At 46.4% G+C, this 25581-nt stretch overlaps 1 protein-coding gene across 8 annotated transcripts in view; it reads left to right on the top strand.

Moving 5' to 3' along the window:
• The window catches only part of LOC8025467 (nuclear pore complex protein Nup214), a 69556-nt gene extending 45442 nt beyond the window's left edge, over positions 1 to 24114 (top strand). Inside the window, exons 22-35 of one of the 8 annotated variants that reach the window (XM_042292363.1) lie at positions 638 to 860; positions 1202 to 1558; positions 6527 to 6652; positions 7303 to 7433; positions 8007 to 8156; positions 12029 to 12274; positions 14021 to 15009; positions 15692 to 15745; positions 16549 to 16721; positions 19147 to 19323; positions 20066 to 20249; positions 21477 to 21607; positions 22034 to 22058; positions 23970 to 24114. In XM_042292363.1, coding sequence (XP_042148297.1) covers positions 638 to 860; positions 1202 to 1558; positions 6527 to 6652; positions 7303 to 7433; positions 8007 to 8156; positions 12029 to 12274; positions 14021 to 15009; positions 15692 to 15745; positions 16549 to 16721; positions 19147 to 19323; positions 20066 to 20249; positions 21477 to 21607; positions 22034 to 22058; positions 23970 to 24015 — 3012 coding nt within the window. In that variant the 3' untranslated portion in view covers positions 24016 to 24114. The remainder of the gene's footprint in view (positions 1 to 637; positions 861 to 1201; positions 1559 to 6526; positions 6653 to 7302; positions 7434 to 8006; positions 8157 to 12028; positions 12275 to 14020; positions 15010 to 15691; positions 15746 to 16548; positions 16722 to 19146; positions 19324 to 20065; positions 20250 to 21476; positions 21608 to 22033; positions 22059 to 23969) is intronic. The other 7 variants (XM_040205879.3, XM_040205881.3, XM_040205880.3 and 4 more) reach the window with 7 other exon arrangements.
• Positions 24115 to 25581: the final 1467 nt, after the last annotated feature.

Raw genomic sequence — 25581 nt, 5'->3', positions numbered from 1 at the left:
GTTGTTTTCCAAAGAGATAGTACAAAGAACCAGTCGTTGCGCAAGTTTTCTTTTTTAAACAATCTAATGGGAGCACATATTGTGCCCGCAAGCTGTCCAAGCTGTCCGGAGCTGTCTGTGTGGCATGCTCCGGGCAGCTCGCCATACATGTTCAGCCGTACTCGTGCGGCGGCACCACTCGAAGAGGTAATGATCACTGAGGTGTCAATAATATGCAGAGAGCAAGTCATCTGCTTCTTGTGCAGGATTTGCGGTGACGTCAGAACTACGCCGAGCTCTAATTGGCTTTGATTGAGAGGGAAGTGGGTAGCCACTATTTTAAAAAATAGTGGGTACGCACTATTTTTTCGATCAGCCGATACGAGCTCAGCATTCTGACATCATCGCAACCCCTGTGCAAAAAGCAGGCAAACTTGCACTCTGCATAGAGTGCAGACAGCAAGCCGAAAACAAAGGGCGTTGCCTGTTCGCTGCAAAAGGAGGAGGAGGAGGAGGAGGGAGGGAAAGGAGGAGGGGGAGGGAGGAGGTGGGAGGGGAGGATACATGTGCAGGGACCGATTTTTCTGGCTCGATTTTATTGTGCAAGATCCACTGTCTGCACTTCATACATTCATGCATCGCATTGCTCTCGCCGCAGCCCGCCAGCCGGGTGATTGAGGTGTCGCTGCAGCCGAGGCCCGACACCGGTGCACCCCCGCAGCTTCCGCCTGGCGTCACGCTGACTCCCTTGTCCACCACCGCGGCACCCCCTGAGATCTCCGCCGCGGCCGTCACCAATGTGGTGACAAAGCCCCTGGCCACGCGCACTGAGACCACCATCACCAGCAAGGAAGCCGGAACTGCTGCGTTTCTTCCAACTAGTATGTCGGGCAGTTTGCTTCATTTACTTGTTGCGTGCTCTCGAGAGCTCGTTTCGTTCGACAAATCAGTTTCTTGAGATGACGCTTTTATCTCAGTCAAGACTCTTGAGCGAAAATTGGTTTTTCCACCATTACTCAAAGTTTACCAAAGAGGCGAAGGTTACGACTTCATGTGACGTCACAAATTCTATACTAAATTTATACGTGCAAAATGCTTCCCTCTGAATTTAGCGGGGAAGTTGCAGTTTCATGTGACATGGTGACACTGCAATGTCATGCAATATAATGTCGTCACTACTTTGACTTTGTCTTGCATCAGACCCCTCTCTTTCACCTCCCAGTGTCTCAACCGGAGTTCAAGTTCCAGCTCCCGGGCGTTGTTTCCAGTTTGTCTGCAACTACTGCCTCCTCGTCCCCTCTGACCTCCATTCCGGTGTACTCGTTTGGGATGCCGTCAAGTGCCCCGGTGTCGAGCACGGTGGCCCCCCCGGCCTCCTTCGGCTTCGTGAAGCCCACTGCGGGTGTCACGGTGCCAACGACCTTCAAGATTGGCGAGCCATCGACGGCCAAACCCGGATTTGTGGTTGTCAAGCCCTCAACCACGGCTCCCGGCTTCGCGCCATTGCCAGCAGCAGCGTCTGCGTCGTCTGCATCGTCTGCTGCCAGAAAGCAGATGGAGGAGGTGTTGAAGGGCAGTGGTGAGCTTATGTCTTGGCAAAGTCGAAGTCAAGTTAAATTATTTTAGCACAAATAGGTGTTAGTACAGTGGAACCCATTTAATATGATCTTCCCGAAAACCAAAAATAAAGAGGGTGTCTAGCGACCGGGAAAACTGGGAAAACCGGGAATTGTCAGGAAAATTTTAATTACCGGGAAAAATCGGGGAATTGTCGGGGATATTGTCAAAAAGCGAGCCCAGTCAGGGAAAATGAGCCACAAACACCGTAGAGTGCCCTGAGCAAAGGCTTGAGGACTTGGGGCCAGAAAAATATGCAGCAAGTTCTGCTTAGAGCAGTGCGGGGGCTCTGCTTACCCTATGTAGAGTGTGCTACCCGCTGCAAAGGAGAGAGCTGACAAATCCAGTCCAAGCCTTGGATTGAAGTGGATTGGCTTGAGGGCGCGACACTCGTCTAGATCCAGTTAGAGCTACTAGATTTGGTAACAAGTAGGAAAGTTGCAGAACCCAATCCAATCCAAGCCTTAAGCCGAAAGTATCCGAAAGTGTGCATCTGGCGGCCATGCTGCCGTTCGGTTATTGACGTGTGTGGTCGAGCATTGTGTTTTCATCATGTTTCCGGAAGTGGCCTCTTCACTGACGATGTCAGTGGCAAGAAAGTGCTAATTTAATCCAGTCTGGACGAACCCGAATATTTCGGAATTTGCAAGTTGGACTAAGCTTGTGCAAAACAATCCTCACGGTGCTCAATGCTCAATGCCTTGTGTTGTAATGGTCTTACATATTTAACCGCCTCTACAATGGTCAGGGAATTTCACCTGAAATTGTTGGGGAAAACCTGGAAAAATCAGGGAAGTTCAAAATAATAATTTGCTAGGCACCCGAATAAAACGTTTTCCAAAAATTATATGATCCCAAAGGAAAAGGTATTATCCAAAATTATATTATCCATAAGGTACTAAGATATGAACAAATGCTAGGTGAGAAATTTGTTCCAATCACAAAACAAGTTTCTTCCGCAGTCATGTTATCCAATTTCAACTGAAAATGTGATCATAGTTATTTGCCGTATCAAAATATATTGTTTCCAGAGACGTTGGCCGAGAATGAAAGAAATGTTCGATACAGAAAATGCATTTTGCGGATCCTATCGATGTCCAACTGCATAATAGTACAGAGAGACAGAGGCCTTAGAGAAAATTGTTTAGGGGGCCCCGTTACATTATAATGAGTAGGTGACCCAGTTAGGAAAAGAATTGTGCCTTTTTCACTCATAGTGCACGAAGAAGCAGAAGTGATAGCTATGGCACATTCGCGCACCTCATGATCTTCATGTTGCCGTCTATGCGAGGGATGGGCAGCCTCTCGTTGGTGGTCAATGTGGGCGTGACGCAAGTCGTGAGCCGTGGAAGCCTGTCGTTTACTCCGCGCGTGCTCCTGGGACGGAGTACGGCCTTAGCACAGTGGCGACATTAGTAAGAGTCTGCAGCAGCGATGACGCACGCAATGGTGCAGGTTTTCCCAGTACCGTTGAGCGGTGAAGGAAGGGGGTAATTTCGACATTCAGCGATGAGCGGAGAGGGAGGCACATGGCAGATAAACGGGGCGAAGCTTGGCGAATAAGGCAAGTGGAGTGCGGCGAGTTTCGGCAGAACATATTGTAAAGTTTCCAAGTTGGACTTGAAAAGTAAAGATGTTATAGTGAAACCGAACGCAATGGAACTTGTAAAAGGCAGCGGCTATTTCAACATCCTCCGTCAAAATATCTAAAAAATTATTTAGACGTCTTTAGGAAGTACCGTCACGGACGTCAGAGTAATTCTTAAAATTATTTTGAATGTGGACGTAAAAATAGTCACTGTCTTTCAAAGGCCCTCCAACATTACATGTAGCAACTGGATACTATCAAAGTGGGATTTTATATAATGCAAGTAATGTTCAAAACGCCTGTTTTGAAGTCATTTTTGGCGGACGAGAGGGGAAGACGCTCTGCTGTCGCTTCCTCGTCGCCCCGCCGTTATCGGTGGGTGGTTGGGGCTCTATTCTCTTCCCTTTCTGCATGGCGCGGGCAATGTGAACACCCGACTTCTTTCTCCTCGCGCCATGAGAGGAGAGAAGTGGTTACTCATTTCTGCAGCAGCGACGGACAACCACAAAAGCCGACACCAAAATCCTTGCAAAATGTTACTCGTAAAGTTGTTACTTCCAAAATTCAGTAAGGAAAAAAAAATTGGGAACCATTTCACTCTGTGAAGGTGCATGACCAGTGAAGCTGTTCAGCACATGACACAGACGTGACACAGAATTTTGAATAAAGGCACAAACACATTTATTGTCTTGAACGATGATCATCGTCACCAAAGGTACGCACACACACGTGCCGCCCGCCGCCGCCGCTGACATTCTCGTTGTGGGCGCGTTGCTCTTTGGGAGTCCAGACGAGAGACGAGAAGCGAAATAGAAAATGGAGAACGGCAACCCAAGCTTAAAGGAGAATGCAGGGAATGGTGTCCCATGCGCCGCACGCGCACACCTTCACCGTATAAGAGACTCAAAGTAAATAACCAAAATAAAGCGTTGATAAACACGCATGCAAGGGGCCATTTGTTTTAGGCTTTTGCTTTAAAACAGTTATTTCTGCAGACGTCGGCACGTGCGCATGTGGGTGAGGTGCGAGCGTAGAGTTTTTGGTCATGCACACGAAAAATCCACGGAACTAATCCACGGAACTTGTGCCATAAACAGCTTCGCTGTGAAAAGGGCATAGAAAAGAAAAATGAATTGAAATGGGAGTCGTGTCAGGAAGGAATAGCCACTGTAGGAAAGTTATTTGCAGTGGGGGGGCTCAACTGCCAACTTGTCAACTTGGTGTCCATCACGCAATAGTAATAGTAGTTATGTGACAATATGCCATTAGAACGTTTGCTCAAATCAAGGTTGGTACAGGTGGAAACTGAAAGATCCTTAGAGTGATGGCCAACTTTTGTGTAAGAGACTGTCTGCTCAGAGCTTAGCTTTTTACATAGAGAACTTTCAGTTCAGTCCAGTTTATTGTACCTCAAAGGCATTTCAGATGAAATGCATTACATGAGGGGGGATCAAATGACATATACAGATGGCAAAAGAGTGACGACAAATTAAATAATAGGAAAACGCAAAAAAAAAAAAAAAATAGGAACTGGTAAGACAGATATCAGAACATAACATTTAGAAAAAGTAATTAACAGATAAACATGTTAAGGATCAACGTTTTTTAGGTATGCCTTGCATGGGTCCATATCACAAGAGCGAATGACATTTTAGCGAACGGCGACATTTGAGCGAATGGTCGTTTTAGCGAATAACGGGGGCGCGCGTTAACCCATCAGTCGCGCTGCGCTTTACGCCGCTTCGCGGCGACAGTCTGCGGCAACTCATTACAAAAATATGAGCTCACTTGGCCCACCCGAAAACGCCGCTTCGCGGCGTCCGACTATTCGCTAAAGTGTCGTTCGATGAAACGTGGGTGTTCTCTAAAACGTCATTCGATCAAGTGAGTGCCTCCCGCCTTGCATAGTTCACGGGATGTCTTAGGGTTAGATTCACATACTATGGATTCAGGAAGGGAATTCCAGTTAGTAATAGCGAGAGAAAGTGGGGAATATTGGAACTTATTAGTTCTGGCGAGAAAGCTCGAAAATTGCTTTTTGAGAGCCAAATGGTCTCGATGAGCTGTTTTTCATGTGGAATAAAACAGACTGAGCTTTTTTAATGCAGAATGTGTTACATGGTTGGCACCTACCGTAACCATATCCGGTTAGGTGCCAGCAACGGAAGTCGACGGGTCGACTGCCAGCCGAACGCTGACGCAGTGCTCATCTCTTCACTGATTGGACACCAGTGCTCTTAGTTCGGATATGGCCTAGGGCAGGATGACCCTTAGTCTTTCAGTGACTGGGGTGGCCGGTGCTCTTAGTTCAGATGACGCCTAAGGCAATGTTTTGTGTGGAAACAGTTTACGTCACACTAGTGTCTCTCTGTATGTCTGCACGCGCTTCCCTTGAGCACCACCCGAATACAAAGCCTTTGTGCTCAATTTTTTGGGTCACCGAGAGAGGGAAAGTGTGCTTTCCTGCCCTTTCCACTATATCACCACCTATACCACTTGTTTCTGCTCCTCTCTTGTCCTTTTCATCTCTCCGCTCCTCGCACTTTCTCACACCACCTACTTCTGCTCCTTGGGTTTACGAGGGTTATGTTCCTGTAAACATCTCGGCACACATAAATACTATGTCAGAAGAAAATTAACCTCCTAGATAACAAGGCCGTACTGCTTAGTTTTTTATGTCGCCTCCCAGAGTTCAGTGCGGGGCACAGATTGGACTCACGTGCTGTGTCAGTGGTTGGCCGTGACTTTTGTCCCACCGACTGTGCTCAAGTCCCGGCCGAACGCTGAGGCAATGCTGATATCCAGTTCGTGCCTTGTGCTGACCTCTTGTAGGTGACGTAGGAACTCCAGCACTGATGCCTCGTTATCCAAAAGGCGTTGGTCGGAGGTAAGCCCTTTAGAGTGCATAGAGCGGCAAGAAGGGAGGAAACCGCCCCTCAAATCCTCTTATTTATTGGAGTAAGAGCGAGACCCCCCTCCTTTTTGTGGAAAATATCTCGGAAGCTCGGTCCTTTCGCAAGAGGAGCAGGAAAGAGCGCAGCAGGGAATGAAGAGAATGGCAGTGGGAAAGGGTTTTCCACCTGCGGGAGAGGGTACTGTAGCTCGGCTTTTAAAGAGAGAGCAGCATTACGGAATGGTTTGAGAGACGTTTATGTAGCGAACAGAGCAGCGAGCAATTTCAAAGCGGCTCGAAGTATTTTGAGGCAACCTTCTAAGACCAACTGCCGTTGCTGCTGCGCCATTGAAACCTCAATCTTACTTACCAACTGCCGAGAACAAACGTCAAAGTAAAAACGCGAGAACCCGTTAAACTGCATCTCGCCGTCCCTGCCCGCTATGCAGGCGTCGGTGAAGCGAAGTACGAAGAAATCACGCCTCCCAGCACGCCGCCTCCGGGTCACCCGGATGAGGAAGAGGACTCTGTCGGGAGCAACGAGAAGGACTCGGACAGCCCAAACTCTTCACTCGGTTCGTACCCAGGGTGCTCTCCCCAAATCCATTGTCCTTCTAGACACCGACTTCATAGTGTGCAAGCTTTCTCAACAGGCGCGCCTAACTTCAGTCGCGTATGTAGGGCTTTTTTGTCAACCGCACAACAATTTGGGCTGACATTCGTACCATTGCCTGCTCTGTGGGAAAGTTGAGAGGAAAGTTAGGAGCAAGTTGTGTCACAGTAGCTGGCTTGTCACGCTGTCGGATGTCGCAATCCCGGCAGTCAGTTATAGAAACACCGGACAAAAGGGAAAGCCGACTCAAGAGTCGGCATCGGCGCGGCGTCCCGACTTCGGTCTGCTTTGGTCTCTGTCGACCATCTGGTCACGGAGTGACTCGCAGCACGATAGGCGTCCGCCGCATTCGCCTCCGCCATCGTGCCACTGCCAGGATCACGGCAAGGAACGTCACGACACTTTCACAATGTCGTCGGGTCGAAATCGAGAAACTGCTTTTGGGGACGCAATGATCAGACCCGCCGAAGACTCGCTTTGGGCACCACGACTCCTAGAAAAGGTCGACGCCGGCCGTGACACGGCTGCCTCGACGATCCTTTTTCCGCACCTCGCCGGTGTAAAAGATGCAGAGACAATGAGAATGTCTGCATTTGTTTTTGCATTCTGCAGTTGCCGGTTCGGCCACTGCTCCGGCACCTGCCCCAGTGTCCTCGGTCTTCTCCTTCGCGACCACCACGTCTGGTGCAACGGGTTTCCCAGTCTCCACGTCGGTTGGATCGTCTTCCTTCAAGCTCAACTTTGTGAGTGATGCTACCAGCAAAGCGCATTTTTGTTGTTGGGTGCAGCAAGGCCACAATCACCGATTGGGGAGAATGGCAGGGAGGAGCTTCGGTTGTCCCGCCTTCAGCGCAAACTTCCTACCTTCGACGAAGCTTCGGCGTCTCGTGCACTTCGGGCGCGCACGTGCAGCCAAGGCACGGCAGAAACAGAGCCTTTCTGAAATTGGGAAATGATGCATAAATTATCCGCAGCCGCCATTAATTGGCCTCATAGCGTCCATCGTGGAGCTCGCAATTGGTTCGGAGTTTGCGCCGAGCATTGGCGCGGCACTCGTGTAGAATGCCGTTTCGATCCAGGTACACTCTGAATGCTGACGGAGTGCTCGTGTTCAGTGCGTGCTCACGGTGCACGACAAAATAATGACAGCTGCGCATAACATATGCATCATTTCGAAAAGGGTCGGTCGTGCAGCACAGGCTGGAGGCCTGGCATTCGAAAGACGTGCCCTGCCATTATAGCTCCGTTGGCGACCACGGGAGAAAAAAGTCGGTAATCGGTTTTCTCCTTGCTTTTTTTTTCTCATTCATCTCAAGGGTCAAGGAACGGGAGCCAGCAAGTCTCTTTTTGGCAACGTGTCGGCGTCGACGCCGGGGACGACAACATCGGCGGCGGCCTCCTTCAGCTTCACGGCCGCCCTCTCGGCGCAGAGGGAGAGCGCACCCACCGCCGTCGTCGCATCCAAGGTTTGCTTCTTCGGTGGTCCTCGTCTGTTACCTTGTACGCGGTTTAGTGAATCGCCTCGCCGATTAGCACCCTTGGTTGCTTCGATGCAAAACGCCGGCCTACGAATCTTCGAGCGACAAGTCCAGGTCGAAGCACCCTTTGTTTGACGAAGGCTTCGTGCGGAGAATGTGTCACGTAACTTGAATTTGCTCGCGTGTCGAAAGTTCCCCGGGTGGTTGGAAATATTCCTTGGCCCTTTGTTGGGGCATGCCAAGTGCTCTTGGTTAGTTGTTCACATGAGGCCCCAAATTTACTTTAAAGTACCTTAATTTTACCTGAATTGTTTGTTTTCTAAAAAAGCAACAAAAAAAAAATTAATTGCATTAAGGTTGGAAGAAGGTTAGCCTAATATTTGGTTTCAGTTGTGCACCCCATGTTTTGTATTTATCGCCTTGTCTCGCTTATTAATTTTTCTGAGCCGAAATAATCTTTTGTCAACATTTCAAGGTGATGGTATCGTATTTACACGATTGTAAGTTGAACTTGTTTTGCTGACATCGCATGCCAGTAAAATAAGACAAAGATTATACTTTAAGAGGGTGCATTGTACGGCAAACATGGGAGAACAGCAGGGCACCTCATTCTTACGCCTGGCCTCCAGCATGCACTCGACGCCTTCCGGCGTGCTTCAGTCGTAGATGCACATGCCAGGCGCACGGGATGCCCAAGCGTTATCTAAGTTAGGAAACACGCGCTAGATGCGAGACGACTGACACTCCTCCTTGTTGTTCTCGCTGTCTCGTCCGTGCTGGTGCTGTTGTTACCTTTGTCATCACTGCTGCATTCCCAAAGCACGTCGTTGGCATTGCCCAATGAAATCTCGCACTTCGCAAACAACCACAACTTCCGCATTCGCTCGGTGATCACTTCACACGTCGTGGGTAGGGATTAATCACTCGCTACTGCGACGTCCGTTGCAAGCTCGACCTCTAACTCTGGAAAGCATCCTGACGTATCCAAATTTTGACCCACAGAGGCCTCTTCATTTGCCATCAGAATTAAAAGATCCTGTTTCGTTGCAGACGCCTCTGGCACACCACTTTCTCAGACACGTTGAACTTGAGTCCAGCGGCACATTTGTTGGTTACTTTCGGACGAAGAATGGCCGTTAATGAGTACCAATAACCTAGACTGCCTGGACTATGTATGTCAGTGCAGAGAGGCAGTTGGCACTCCAGCATGGTCACATGATTTTTAACACTATATCAAACAGCTTGCGACCATGGATCATAAGAAAACAAGCGCGGGGAGCGAAACTGTTCCGCCGTGGCTATTACATCAAGTGCCGCCGCCCCCAAGCCTCAGGTGCACCGGCACTGCTGCGTTCAGCACCATTCATTCAGGCTGATTTGCGAATTGTAATACTCGTTTGTGCTGATAAAAAAAGAAAGGCACTTGTAAAACGAGCACACAGAATGGCAATATGCTACAGGTACAGCCGGCTGAACTCGTATCAAACAGAGGTGTTCTTGATGTCATGGTTTTTTCGTCTTCGTCGGCGGTGGTTATGCTTTTGATTCCGGTTGTTAGTCGACCTCCCCCCCCCCCCCCCCCCCCCCTCCAGTTCAGATTTTAAAAAAAATTTTAAAATGGGTCAACCTGCAATTGTGTAAATACGGTATATATCTAATTGAGGTACTAAATCAATATATCCACCTTAACATGAGTGTTTGTATTAGGGGTGCCACAAGCTTTTTGCAAACCTGAGGTTCGAGGATCGAACCAAAGAGTTCAAAAGATTAGCAAACTTTTGAAACGTTGAACCTATTGCATAAAAAATTCTATGATTTTCGAACCTCCAAATTTTTGCCGCAGAAACATTCTATTGTTTTCAAACTTTCAATTTTTCGCACTATGAAATTATAAATTTTCGAACTTATCGTGCTAAGATTTTCAACGTTTTTCAAACTTTTGAACCTCTGTTCAAAATTTCGAGGAACTTCGAACTTCGGAACAAACGTTCGACAAAGTTCGAACCAGGTTCACCCCCATGGGTTCAAGTAGTTCATGGCAACAAAAATAAGTAACACAAGATCTTATTGTGTGAAATGGAGTTGAAATTGCACCAGAGTCTTACTTAGCTGATCGTGCCACAAGCGACTCGCTTGTAAAGCGCTCGATGATCACTTTGGTGTGGCCTCAACTTCACACCTTTTTCTTTCGACTTCCGCACATAGCCCCTCCCGCGTACAACTCCCCGAGATAACCTTTGGACCAACAGATCACTGATCTTTAGGCTTGAAATTCCACTGAGGCGCTTCACTGGGGGTGTCCTTCATATCATTAATTGTTTTTGAATGCAAGTCCCCCGATTTCCTCAAGTCAAAGAAAGGCGCATGCAGAGCGCGACGCCAGTGTGCTACGGTGAATGGTGAATCGGCGCTTGGATCATTATCATTAGTAACCAGCTGCATTTTAGAGCGGCCAATATCTCCATTCATGGAAGAAGTTCCAGGCAGCTTCAATATGATTAGCCCGATAACAACCCGTCGTGTCCTCCCCATTTTACGTGTCATCTCAACGAAAATAAACGCCCAGAGCAGCTAAAAGAATTTGCGAAGCCTAGATGCGTTTTTGTGCATACGTTGTCCTGTATATTTCGTTGTCTTATGCCAGCACTGCATCTAGGCGACATCTGATCTAATTGCTATTAGTTTGCAAATAAGTAGGAAGTATGTTCACCTGACCGCCTCGGAGCTTTTCGATGAACCGTTGAACCAGTTCAACGCTTGTTTCAAAAGTTACGACATTACGACAAATAACGAGTGATAAAGGTAGTACCGTCAGTACCACAGTACAGAAGGAAGGAGTATATTCACAGCATAAGAGAAATAGGCAACGCTTTCAGTAAAACTTGCAGCACATTTCGCAATTTTTTTTAGAAGAATTTATGAAAACTTGGCTTGAAACTGCGGAATTTGATCTCCGTCCGTGAAATTCAAAGACTTTGAACTTAAAATCGAAACTTTCAAACTTTGCAAACTTTTGCCTTGAACAATTCATAATGTTCAAATTTTTCAAGTTAGAATTTTAAATAAATTCGAAGTGTCCGAATGTTTCAAACTATCTGTCACAAAATTTTAAATCTTCTAACTTAAACTTTTAGAGACCTGAAAATTTTTGAATTATTCGAATTCAAACCTCAGCAATGTTCTAAAGTTGCAAACTTTTCAAATTTGAACCGGAACGAGGCTCAACAGGGAAAGTTAGCCCACCCTATTTGACATTCACTCCATGTGGCTTTTCAGTGGGGGGAGGGGTGGACATCTTTTGAGTTAATTGCATTTAATTCACAACATATTTTCTAAGCTTAAAGAACTGACTAAAAGAGGAGGGGCAAGTGGAAGGTTTTTTGTTTCGTTTTCTTCCGTTTGTGGCCTATCGGCACATCTTGGCCATACCACCTAGAAGACGAAACCTGCGCACGACGTCATCGTTAGTGGGCCCCCGACCCGCCCTAAACGGCAGACACATCCGTCTCAGCACGGCCGCGTGCTGGCATCCCGCTCGTTACGAGACGCTTCAAGACGCAACGGCGATGCGACGCAAGCTAGGTGACGCCGGACCTACTAGTGCCTACTAGGTGGTATGAAGAGTGCAAGTTTGTCTGCCTCTAGCACAGGTGTCGCGATGATGTCAAAACACCAAGCTCTTATTGGCTGATTGAAAAAAAAAAAAAATAGAGGGTAGACCTCAAGGCATCTAGCACGAGGTCTACCCACTATCCTTTCAATTGGAGCTTGGCGTCGTTCTGACGTCACCGCAACTCCTGTGCAAGAAGCAGACGACTTGCTTTCCGCATTGAACCTGGTGTTTTCCTGTCTCGTGCCAGGCAAAGGACGTTCCCACGGACAAGCCGCTTCCCGTGACCCCCGTGGCGACTTTGGGCCTCAACCTGAGCCCGTCGGGGCCCTCGGCCCTGAAGCCCCCCGTCACGTCGAGTGTCGGGACGAGAGCGTCGAGCGCCCAAGAGAGCGGCACCTCGCCCTTCCAGCCTGTGCCCGTCTTCGGAAGCCAGGCCGCTGATGCCTCGAGCGCCGCAGCAACCGACGCGGTCGCAACGACGCACGCCACGGAGGTTAGTCACGCGTCGGATCGCCTTTTGCACCGTCCACCGTCGGTGCGGGAAAACGGGCTGCGGTTCATTTTCCTTTAATTACAACGCGTAGTGTAGTGTTCTCAAACTTCTGCATCTCGAGGAAGGCTTATCTGTCTCGAACGAGGACCCTTTCCCTCTTCGCTTCGTTGTCGCGGTAAGGTGGTGCGAAGGCCCGCGACAACGAAGCGAAGTTTCGTTATAATATGCGTGCTCAAGGTCTTTTTTTCGTAGTGGCGCCACTAAGATGCACTATAATTAAAGTGTCAAGGGCAGTGGAGAAAAGTGTTTGGGGGTTGGGACGGTGGAGAGAATTTGGGCGCTCGAGGAACCCTTATCGGTACTCTGAGGAACCACAATCCAGTTTGAAATCCCGTGCCATAGCAAATGGTGATATTTTATTTTTTTTAATATATATATATAGGTAATAAAAGAGCTAGAATTTCACTTCATTTCATTTATTACATTTATTGGTACCCTCAGGGCCCGAAGGCCTTACAGAGGGGGTGGGAATATTACGTACAAGTTAATAGAACACTCAAATCACGAGTTAAGTTCTGGTAGTATGGATACAGCATTTTGAAAATCAACAGGATTAACAATTGTGGTGATGGATGTGCAAAGGTGATTCCAGTCAGCAGACGTACGAGGTCGTTTAAATTGATTTTCATTTTTTAGCTGTGCACATTTTCTTGAGCCTTTACTTTCCTAGGTTTAATGGAGACTTTCTGGCGTACTGCTGCGAAGGTAAGGGGGGACACTGGCTGGAGACTTGACTTCTGGACTACTCGTGGGATCGGAATGAAATTTGCAGGAGAGATTTCACATGGGGTGTAGGTGTATCGCGCAAACTTTCAGCTCTCTAAGACAATTTTATATACCTGTATAAGAAGATGAATCATTCTTTGTTAAGAAATCTGCGAAATGCAAGTGAACCTATTAAGCACCATTTTGTCTGCGTGAATATAAAGTGGCGGATGTGGGTCTTCAGGCTGTCTAGCTTTTATAACTCAATTGTAAATATTGCAGTAAGAGTCATTACCTCGAAATATGAGATGCACATTTTTCCTATGTCAATTTTTGAAAACATTGTTTTTTCTCTCATTAAGGACTTCAACTTAAAATAAAGCAGATACCCCAATTCCCCAGTAAATTTCAGTTTATAGGTAAACATCTTGGTGGTGGTATGAGTACACTTTTACCTCTGAATAAAAGATTCCTTTTTATGAAATTCGCAGCAAAAAGTGGAACTGAGAAAAATGCATTAAACATTGTACTTATTTATTTTGTAACTGCCTCACAATGTGTTGAAAATATTTTATATAAATGTGACTATTTGGTGTATGGTTGTAAAATTTGGTGTAAAGGTGTATAATAAGTTCCTAAACCAAAACGCTTAAAGTTAAAAGATGTATTTGATGTATTTTTTTCAAAATAATTTGAAATTTAGGTTTATGTCCCCCCTTAACACTAACCTGCTTGGTGTCTACTTACCTTTGCACCTTTTTCATGCTCGAAAAGGTAAGCACCATTCTAATTTATGCATATATATTGGAGATAGTTCCTTCTGATAGTATTCGAATTTCTCAGATATTTTCCAAGTTCAAGAAAAGTTTACATCTCCCTTCTTTGTCAAATAATCAAATAATTTTGATATATTTCTAAATTGTTATAATGTATTTATTGACTCAGATTTCAAGACATTTGTTTGTCTTCTTCGTGCACAACCATCTCGCACCCCAGACTCAGCCGGTTGCCGCCAAGCCCATTGCCACAGAAACCTTCGGCAAGGTGACAAGCTCCACGACAGCACCTGCTACAACAACGATGGCACCCTCCGTCTTCACGAGCATACCACCACAAACGTCTGCCGTGACCTCACCAGCAGCAGCGTCCACGGCAGACGTCGCCCCAAAAATCACTGCGACAACCGACGGAAGTTCCGCCGTCACGAGCCCGGTCGTTGCAGGCCCAGCTGTTGCAAGCACTGCATCGGTGTTTGGTCAGGGATCAGGCTCCGTGTTTGCGACTGCATCGAAAACTACACCTTTTGGACAGGCGTTATCGCCTCCTGTACCGCAGCCTCAAGAAGCCACATCCTTAGCCGGCCCGACTACTGTCGCTCCTGTCTTTAGCCAAGCTCAACCAGCGGTACCGTCTGCTTTGCCGTTCGGTCAGCAATCCACGACTACAATGCCATCATCGCTGTTTGGTTCAACGGCCGTCAGCAGTCCAACAACGGCTTTCGGGCAGGCAACGCCGTTTGGGCAGACGACGACTTCAGCAACGCCGGCTTCTTCCGTTCCGTCTCCGTTCGGCCAGGCACCCTCGTCTGCCGCCCCCGCTCCGCCCCTGTTCGGGCAGACGACGGCGGCGACGACAGCCACGACGACGACGGCCACCTCGGCAGCTGCGACTCCGTTCTGGAAGCCGGTCGCGTCCGCCGCCTCGCCATTGTTCGGGGGCAGTGCAACGTCCACGGCGACGACACCGTTTGGAATGGCGACGGGGGCAGCGCCGTCTGCTTTCGGGCAAGCAGGTGCATTTTCGTTTGGGCAGTCTCCGGGAGCGGCCGTCAGTGCGTCGTCGCCATTCGGCAACATGATGGCTGCTGTTCCCGCAAGCAGCGCAGGAACGTCGCTCTTCGGGCAGAAGACGTCATTTGGAATGGGTCAGACGTCCACTTCCTTGCTTGGGGGCAGCCAGGGACAACCGAGGTGAGGTCCACGCCCATTGATTGCCCGCCTTTCGGTTAGTCGTTGAAGTGGAATGTCCTGAAACTCCCAGGATGGCAATCTTTTTGCCCTATAAAACCCACAACCAACTAACCAATCTCGAAATGGCAATCAACATTTCACTACAAGACGGCTTTTTCTGGGCTCTGAAGGAGCCAAGTCTCTTCGATAAACATTTAATGCCACTGAGGCTTTCGGGACATTCCTTTTCAAGTTCTTCTTATCAGCTTTGACTCAGAACTTTGTTTTGTTGTGGTAAGCAGTGTTGGTGTTTATTGCTTTTATACAAGTCCACTTGGGTTTATTGTTACCTTTGTGCAATAAGGTTACATTATTGAGGCCTTAGGTATGAAGATATTTTTTTTTCTGAGTTACAAATAATAATTTTTTGTTTTCTTTCTGGGTTATCATGAATTGCCTCTTTTGTGCCCTTGTGTATATCGAAAATCATCTGAATGTGTCGGTAACTTGAGGAACACTCATTGTTAGGATGAGGCACCAGACAATTATTAAGATTATACTTATGTAAGAATGTAATCGAAGGGAGAAAGTGAACAAGCTAACATCTGAGTTACACCAGATCATACCATTTCTTTTGGTACGCTCTGATGTCTGAGAATTTCTGAGGGCAATCAAAATGCAGAACGAGGCCTCCTCTTTCCAGCCTCTTCTGTGGGCAGTCCACAGCTCCAGCATTTGGACAGCCGCAGACGACTGGGTAAGTTCTCCTCATGCACTGCTGCCTAAGGATGACCGTTTTGTTGTTGGACATACTTGAACATTGTGCACTTCGTTTCACTTTAAATGCAAGCGAAGCCAAAGCTATCAACACGAGCACTTTGTTCTGAGGTGCTTGCGCAGCAAGAGTACGCGTGCTTGGCAGGGATGTTGAAAGCTCCGAGCTCGTTCTTGTAGCTTCTGCTACACTTGCATTTAAAATGAAATGGAGTTCAGCTCCTCTTGTTCATTCTTGCTTCTTCCATCTCTCTTTATTTTTTGGGGGGAAGGGGGGTGGAGGGAGAAGGGAGAGGAGGGGGCTTTTTTTTACATGTGATTATGGGGCACAAGCTTCCTTCCGGTCATTCATTTTTGGTATTAGCTGTTATACAGGCGAACAAATTCATAATTTTTCCTTCTGGCACATGGGAGGTTTAGTTGATGAGTCATGATTGATTAGGATGTCATGTAATTAAGCAACTAGTTGCTTATTTTTTCAATGCCACTTTGTATGAGTTTTCTGGTTAGTGGTTATTTGGTGTCGGGTCAACTTTGAATGGTGAAACCATTCAAAGTTGCTAGACAGTGAGCATTGCATGGCGTCCTCATTTAGTGTCGTAAGTTGTCCGACATCACAAGGTACACTTTACCTAGACGGTTTAGTAGCTGAATTTTTTAGGTGTGTTCCTCTAGTGTTTGTGTCCTAAATGCTCCGTAATCTCTTACTGGAGAACAGAACACACAAGGTGATGTTGAACCGCATGGTAACGTTTTCTGCATGGTAATGTTGCCCACTCCTTGCAGTGGCTTTGGTCAGCAACCCCAGGATCAACAGGCAGCTGGCTCTGGCTCCGGTTTATTTGCAACTAGTGGCCCCGGATTCCTGAGTGGCTTGGGCAGCAAGCCAGCTTCCGACACGTCAAACAAAAATGTCTTCGGAGGCTCGAGCTCTTTTGGAGCGTCGGGACAGGCTTCAGGCAAGTGCCACCATTTTTTGGAGCACCTTTCTTTAGTTCTCGCATCGCTTTCATATCTTCTTCTTGTGGTAGCCACCAGAAAAGCCTTCGGGTCAAGAATTAACGTTGAAAACTTGTCTAGGTTTTTATTTCTTCTCTCTACGATTCTTCCTTTTTTTAAAGCGCTGCTCTTAGGCGCCCGTTTCCGTGTTTCGCTGCGTCGGCGTCGCTGTAACCGCACTATGTTTAGCGGGAGAATTGACGTCTCGTGACCTCAACACCAATTCAGTTTCCCCACTATATTTAGTGGGGAAAATGATGTAACATGGGACTTGGTGTCACGTCACCTATGAACAAAATCAGTTTCTCCACTAGATTTAGCGAGAGAATTGACGTCACATGGCCTCAACAGCAATTCAATTTAGCGGGGAATCAAATTGCTGTTTCACGTGGCGTCAATTTTTTAGCTAAATTTAGCGGGGAAACTGGGAGGAGGAAAGGGTATGGAGGAGGAGCAGGGGAGGGTATAGAGGAGGAGGAGGTTAGGAGGGCGAGGACAGAAGGGGAGGGTATGGAGGAAGAGGAGGGGCATACCCTCCCCTCCTTTTCCTTAAGAGCTGCACTCTAATTTTGCATTACAGTATAGACCACTTACAACGTAACCGCTTATAGTGCAGGACCGGGTATAACGCGGTTTTTTTAAACCACCGGTTCACCCCCCATAGAACTCCATGTAATTACATACCGCTTAAAATGCAGGCGCGCGAAGGGAAATACCGGTTATAGTGCGGTTTTTGGCACGGCCCGCCGACCGCGCCGACGACCGGAGCAGCGAGCTCGCTTCCCTGTGCGACACTAGATAACGGCGCTGACGGCGCGAGCCGCAAGCTGCACTTATGCTGCACTCGCGGGGCAAGGAGGTTGCTCGAAAACGCGGGGAGAAGCGAAGAGAGAGGCTTCAGTTGCCATAGCGACGGAGGGATGCACGCACGAGTCGTTCACGTGCGTGCGTCCCTCCGCTGCGTTGGAAACAAAGAAACAAACAACCGCAACGACAGACCAATCGCAGGTCGAGGAGAAGTGTTCGCGCGTGTTGCATGCCGGTCGCGGGCCGGCTGCTTCTATTCCGCAAACATGGCATCGGTTGTGATCGTCGTCGTAGACGGCGTGCATCTCATCGTTCTGCGTAAAAGCGCTATCCTTGACTGTGAATTTTCGTTGTGTGTCGCTATGATAACCCAGCACGTACTAGAAGGGAAGATCCACCTACTTGTGCGGCGATGTCGTGGCGGCGCTCTCAAGACGGCAGAAACGCCCGTGTCGTTGTGTTTGTTTACTTCGACTACAGTGGTGATTTCTAAGCATTTGTGTCCTCGAACATCGCCCGGATTTCTTATTTGGCGCATTTCATGCGTGTGCTCAAGTTCAAGGTATTACTGGCGCGTACCATATGAAGGATGCGAATTTTCACGCGTTTTCATCTCCGGAGAAAAGTGATTAGGGTTAACAATCCTGAACGCTCGCAACGTCCGTCCGCATCCCGCGACGCCGTTAAAAGGCTGCGCCAGGCAAAAGCCGCTCATTTCTTTCAAAATGTGTGACACACTTGAGACAGAACTGTACTAGTCTGGTGAAATAAAGACTTTCCTCAAACTAAGCTTTATTTTTCATCTAACATAAAATAAATTCTTTTACAAAGGTAAGTTGTCTCATGGCATGTATTTTGGCCTGAAAAATTGATGTTTTGGTTATAGTGCTGTACCGCTTATAGTGCGGATTTTCGCGACTCCCGAGACACACGTTATATGCGGTCTACACTGTACAGTGATTCGTAAACATCTTTCATTTTTTTTTAATAGATTTTTGACTAGATGATTTATGCGAATATATAATTTCACTCTGGCATTTTAGTTTCATGAAGATTCAACTGCATTTTTGACACGATTATTCGTGTTCATGCTAGTTAGGCTAAACACAAATCTGCAAGAAAGATGGCACATATAACGAAAAGGGGAAAAAAATCTGGACAATCCGGTGAACTAACTTGGGCTTATCATATGGAGTTGGATGGTGCAAATGTTTCTTGTGTTTTTGTCAGAATATTGTGCTCTTATGCTCTCATGCACCAAAATTAGCAGGCTAATCCAGTGCTACTTAAGCCAGGAAAAACAATCTCCCCCTTCTGGAAGGGTTGTTCTGTTGTATATTGTCATCTCAGCACCTCCAACCCATGTGCAAGGGTGCGATGAATGCCGGTGGTCTGAAGCAGCGGCAGAACACTTTTGTAATAATTAGTGTTTGGTGTGAGAGACTAGCAAAAACTAATACATGTCTCATGAACATATAAAAATTACTCTCAAATGTATTTAGCGAGACTGAAAAAATTATTTTGGCAGGCCTTTTGGCAGAAGAGCGACGATTGGAGGGTTTTTGTCGTTCCATGCAGGCCTCTTTGGCAACCGAGGTGCTTCGAGCTTCGGCGCCTCTGCCTTTGGTGGCGGCACAGCGACTTCAGGAGGTGGTGCATTCTCGGGTGGCGGCAGCTTCAGTCTCGGCGGTGGCGTCAGCGTGGCTCAGACAGGTTTTGGAGCCTTTCAGCAGCAGCAGACTCCTCCCAAGCCAGGTAATTTGGGGGCAGTAGTGTAGCATTGTGATAAGACTGATTGTGGGGAGAGTAGGACATTGACGAAGGAAATAGACACCAACAGAGTCTCAAATGCAACAGCTGCAGGTTTTATTTCACAAAATAGGTATTTTAATGCTTGCCTGAGATGCCCAAACCTTGCCTCGTGGTACTCTTTCATTCAGCAAAACAATTCACAAACATTAAAACTTTGTTAGCAACTCTATACTCATTAGGATTGTTTAGCTCGTCATGTCGCATTATTGCATAGGTCAGAAATGTTTAAATTACAATTAAGCTGAAAAAGTGTTTTCTCTAAGGGGAGGAGGTGTTGAGGTTATTTTGATTCTCTGGGAACCCCGGGGGCTACTTTGGGGAACCCTGTGCTTTCTGAAAACCCAGTTTCTCAACCTTGTGCTCTGTGTTGGCTACAGCACAGTGTGAAAGTTTGTGAAAGCTTTGTTGCTGAAGCAACTGTTAAGGGTACTTTTGGGAACAATACCAGTTACCTGGCACCTTTTGACAAACCTGATTTCACAAGGGCTACCTTTTGATGCACGAGATGTGCTTTTGTCTAAATTTAGATTTTGTTTTTTTCGTCAACTTTCCGGTGAGGTGTTTCTCCTTCGACCTCGATTGCCTTTCATCCTTTTGCGTGGCAGTTTTTTTGGAAAGTTTGGGCAGAAGTTAGCGTGGCATGGTTTTAAAAATACATTTGTTGCTGTGGCTTTGGACAATGCAGCGGCCTTTGGTGGTGCTCCTGCCTTTGGGGGCAGCCCGACGTTTGGAGGACCGCCGCAGTTTGGAGGCTCGCCGACGTTTGGGAGCAGTCCCGGTTTTGGAGCCTCCCCCTTTGGCGCCTCCCAGTCCCCTCAGCAGCAGCAGCAGCAGCTGCCTCAGGCACAGCAGCCCACGGGATTCTCAGCGTCAGTTGTGCTTCTCTTTTGTGCTTTAAGCCTTTGTACCACCAGATGCATAGGCAAGGCTTATTTGTGGGTGTACGTATAGTTTGAGTTTCTATTGTTGGGAAAAACATGAAATTGTCAGGAGACTACAACAGAACTATTCGGTGGCAAAGTCAGCTTACAGAAAACATCTTTGCATCAGCATCAGTATTGTCTGTGTGTAGTAACATCAACGGTATTTCAACTGCCAGCATCATCACATCATCAACACTGTGTGCTTACGTCACATCCTCACTTCATCGTGAAAATAACTTGGGATAAGTTTGTAATGCAGATAATATAGGCATTTGAGGTGCTGATAAGTATTTTGATGTTATATTTTTTTTCTGCAGACTGAATTTACTGTAAGGTGTGACTTCCCCACATTCTTTCTTGGGTGTGCTGCAGAGGAGCTTGCCTTTGGCTTTTAAATCGGTCAAGAAGTGTACAGATGTTGAATAAATGGATGCTCTGAACAGGAAGCCCTTCGGATGCTAATTCTATATGGCAAGTGAACTGGAGACGAGAGTATGATCGCAGAAACATTATTCTTCAATCACGTTCTGCCTTTACTGGAATACACAGGCTGCGCATGTTTCAGCACACACATTCTGGCAGTATGTTGAGCGAACATTTGTCGTGCTCGGGGCCCAGGGGTCACGAGACGAAATTTCACTTTTGGCTTTGGTTGGGCCAATGTCACACTGCATTAGATTTGAGCAATCATTGCAACCATGTCTTATTAAGAATCCCACATTGGCAATCCTGCTGCACTGGATAAATTGCTCTTATAGTGCCGAGACTTAAAAGACCCCATTTCAATGTATATTGACTTCCGTCTCTATGAACACCCGTTCAAATTTGACTTTTCTTTGTCCAATCTGTGCCCTGTGTCGACCTCTGGTTAGGGACATGGAAAATTCAGCGCTGTGTCCTTGCCATCTAGGAAGCAACGAGCATGCAGGGTCGTGTCCTCCACTCCTAGCTTCTACTTTCTGCCTTTTGCAACATCTCAGTCTGGGAGGGGGGAAAGAGGCTGTGATCTTCTGCCTCACAGAAAATTGAGATTGTACGTCTGCCTTTTAAACAAAAAGAGAGAACAGACCATGGCAGTAGTATGCGCAATGATGTCTTAGTGTTGGTTATATAGTCGTTTCTGGGGCAACATTTCTGGATGGAACCCGGTTTTGAGGGGACAGTGTCGCGCAGGTTTGGCAACGTGGAGGGTCCAACTTTCGGAGCCTTGGCTGCCCAAGGAAGTCCCACTCAGCAGCAGCAGCAGCAGCCGCAGGGGACCCTGGGATTTGGCAGTGCGTTCGGCTCCCCGCCGAGCTTTGGAGGTTAGTCCGAACATGCCACGCAGCCTTTTTTGATGTGTGTGCGAAGCGGGGATGCGTGTCTATGTGCAAATGCTAATGTGCGCATGTGACAGACAAAGAGGGAGACGTAACATAAAAAAGGTGACCCAAATGACCGAATGACTGCCTTGGCAGCTTTATGCAATGGGAAAAGAAAGGATGCCTATCAGTCATCTTGGGGATGTTTTTTTTTTTTTTTTTTTTTTTCTTTTTTCTCTTTTTTTTTTTGTTTGTTTACATCGGTGCGAGGATAGGTCCTGGTAATGATAAATGCTTGAAGGAAAAGAGCACTGATGTGGCATTCTCATCACTGTCTTCGCTTAGACGATTGGTTATAATTTTGGTAGTGTGTGTGTCCTCAATCGTTTCTGCTCTGATGCTGTTTTTTCTTTTTCTTTATTTTTTTAGCAGCGCCTGGATTTGGAGATCAGAGGTATGTTATTTCTCTTTTCTTAATTACCCCAGTGTCATATTTGTTGCATGGTTTGGAGCATTTGACAAAGGTGCCGCTAAAAGGTAGTGGCACGAAAAATATGAAAGTGTACGTTGGGGTTTGCCTGACTTGCAGAACTTGTTTTGTGTCTTTTCTAATAAGTTTTTATTTGAAGACTATTTTTTACATGTTTTTTTCTTTTCCTCTGCAATAATATACTGTAGAAACCTCCCTCACAGCCATCTCCACCAAATATAGAAGGTGTGCACATAATCTATATTTATGCTGTTATCATTAATTTAAGAAAGTATGTCAGTTAACCAATTTCCTTTTAAATATTTTGATAGCACTGTTCTCGAAGAACTTCACCCATTTCTTTTTTATTTGAAAGAGAATAGAAGACTTTCCTTGTCAAATCCTTATAGCCAGACCGACTGTTTTTTTCAGCACATATCTAATATTCGGTAAAACATTAAAGTGTCTTTCTTAAAATCAAGTTATTTTTTATTTTTAAATTCAACTGAAATTTTATATTTTAAAATAAAATTTAAAGTGACATTTTTCAAAGACTGTCTGCTTTTTTTCATACAAAGCATGAGGTTGTTAACCCTTTCGCAGTCAGGTTTATTTTCTGAAAGCTCTGCGTCAGTGGTCAGAAGTTTTTGTCCCAGAAAGATGGCACAAAAAAAAAATATGCGAAGCTTTTTTTTTTTAATTACCTAACAATCATGCATAAAGCGCTTACAAGCTGTCCAGGTTGAAAAGCGGCGAATATAAATACTATTGAGGATGAAAACTTGTCACCTTTTTTTTTTTCGTTGGGTTTCATTTTGGCACCTAGCTGCTTTCGCGATATTCTGGCAGGCTTAGACTCTGAACGAGAGTTACTTTTATAGAGCCTCTGAGTGATAAGCTCTCGTCATCTAAATTCAGTTCTGAGAAGCATTAAAAGTCTGCATCGGAAGAGCCGTGACTCTGATTGGGGGGCAGCTACCGTAAAAGTAGCCGACACCACTGAACCCTGTGCATGGAGCTTCTAATTTTGGAACTATAAATAGCCCCAGCAAGGCAAAACAGAGTGCAAATACAATGTTTAGAGCTCCCTAAAAGCATAACAGACAACAGTACCTGCCAGGGTGAACACAGTTTGGTGTTTAGGTGAGAACTTTCAACTGTGTAATTGTCGCCGTCAAAGTATTAAAGGGGTACTCCAGTGGATTCTGAGATTGTTTATTTATTGTCATAACTGAATCTGTGGGCTCTAAGCATCCTAAAAAAAACGAAATTGCATTCAACGGTGGCCGATATCCCTATTAAAAATCCAATCAAAGATTGTGCCATGCCCCCCTTTCTGCACCGTGCTGCAGAACACGGGGGAGGGGGAGGGGTGAAGGCAGCAGGGGAGGGCACACGACAGCCAATCTCGAAGGACAGCTTCCCGGCGAACTAAAGTTTCGAATACACATGCATTAAAAAATTAATGTGCCGGGAAGCTGTCACTCGTGACTGACTGTCGCATGCCCTCCCCTGTGGCCTTCCCGTCTGGTGGCGTCCCTTAATGTTCTGCACCGCGGCGCAGAAAGGGTGGAACGGCACAATCTTTGATTAGATTTTTTGTAGGGAAATCGGTTACTCTTGATTGTAATTTCAGGTTTTTTAGGATGCTTAGAGCCTGTAGATTGAGTTATGATAATAAATAGACGATCTCGGAATCCACTTGAGTGCCCCTTTAAGAAATTATTCCAATATCATTTTGATGCAAAGTTCCTGCATATTGGTGCTTTGATTATTTGTCTCATAGTTGTTTCACTGGGTGTACTTTCTATTTCAGTTTCATTGTAATTGCAATCAATTACCCTGGGTGAAAGTGCAAACTTTGTTTGATCGTGTTTTTCGTTTTTGTTTTTTCAGCAGTGCACAGAATTCCCCATCAGCATTCTCACAGTGGCGACAATAAGTTGATTCTTCAGCAGAAGCTTTTTAAGTTGGAGTATTGTTTTTGGCATGAGCTACTCCAGATATGAATGTCAATAAAGATGCACTTTTTTACACTGTTTCCTTTATTGTGCTTATGCATTTGTAGGCCATATAAACAGGCTGAAAAAACAGGTTATATATGTTTTTTCTTGGTGCCTACCTTGTTATTATAGCAACATGTTTCACTGTATGATGTGTCAGCAGCTTGGTGAGTCGCACATGCTTTCACCACTGTAGTCTACCAGTAAGCAAGTTTTGGGCCAATAACATTTTTTACAGGCAGCTATGTGATTTTGTGACAAGGGATCAGCCAGGAGTATCACTATATTATTGATTTATTACTCAGTAATTCAATCTCTGGGCGAGGGGCTCCACAGAGGAAGTTTAAAGCATGAGGTGCATAGGTACAAGGATAACCCGGCCGAAAATTGGCTCGCTAAAACTTTATTAACGTCTTAAGGCCCGTTCACACTCTTGCGACCAAGTACGACTGAGAGAGACGAGATCTCTTACAACTTCTTAAATGTTTCTAGAATGAGGGAACACACTGACATTGTGGCGCCATCTATGCGGTGACCCTAGAACTGCATTTCACAAAAGCGAAGGTTTTGCGGGATTTCCGAGGTCAAATGTGCGTAATACCCATAGAAAGGCTCGTTTATAACATTGACGAAAGTTTTTCGAGCCAAAAAAGAAAGGATATTGCGCGAGAAATAAAAAGAAATATGCCGGACCGCCGAGTTTACACTGTTTCCCAATAGATGGCGCCAGTGTGTTCTCTGGTTTAAGAAGTTTTAAAGGGGCGGTGCAACGATTTTATGATTAAAAGAATTTGCATCTCGCCACTTCTACGTTGTTTATCGTGTCCCAGAGGATAGAGAAAACACCTCCTTCATTAAAAATGTCGCGATTCCGCTGCATAATCGCAAAGCAAAAGTCGAGCTTTTCCCCCCACCTGCAGCCCCAAGTGGCAGCCGAAGGAACTACGGCGGAAAGATTACGTGACCTCGCTCGGCTCTAAGCTGCAGCATAGCGCCCGCTAATGTACGCAGAGAGAGGGAGGGGAAGCGTCCTCCGAGATAGCACACGGGAAGCTACACGGCACTCCGAATGACGTCACTGGGAGTGCGACCAGGTGTGACCCCAAAGACTGGGAGTGAGTTGAGGGGTGCCCGAAATGCCAATCTTTATCTTTTTTTTACGCAACAACTAGGACACGCAGGCGAAATCGGTTTTCTGTTCCTTACTTCAGAAGTGTCAGGGAACAACTTCCAGAAATCTTTGACCGAAGTCCAAAAATCGTTGCACCGCCCCTTTAAGGAACCCAGGTTTAAGAGGTCGCAAGCAGTCGCAAGAGTGTGAACGGGCCTTTAGCATTGTGTCCAATGTTTTAAGTCTATATTGGAGTTAACTTCAATTTTAACTCGAGTTCCGTTGAACATAATGCTAGACGGCAGTGGCTGTGGCTAAATTGCATTCGGTTACAAATTTTGTAAACTAAAATCTCGAAAAGTAAATTTACTTTTTTTATATGAGCGGTAGCTGA

Source organism: Ixodes scapularis, unplaced genomic scaffold (assembly GCF_016920785.2).
Source record: "Ixodes scapularis isolate PalLabHiFi unplaced genomic scaffold, ASM1692078v2 PGA_scaffold3__209_contigs__length_174095766, whole genome shotgun sequence".
Lineage (NCBI taxonomy): Eukaryota > Metazoa > Arthropoda > Arachnida > Ixodida > Ixodidae > Ixodes > Ixodes scapularis.
This window is presented reverse-complemented; position numbering and strand designations above follow the sequence as displayed.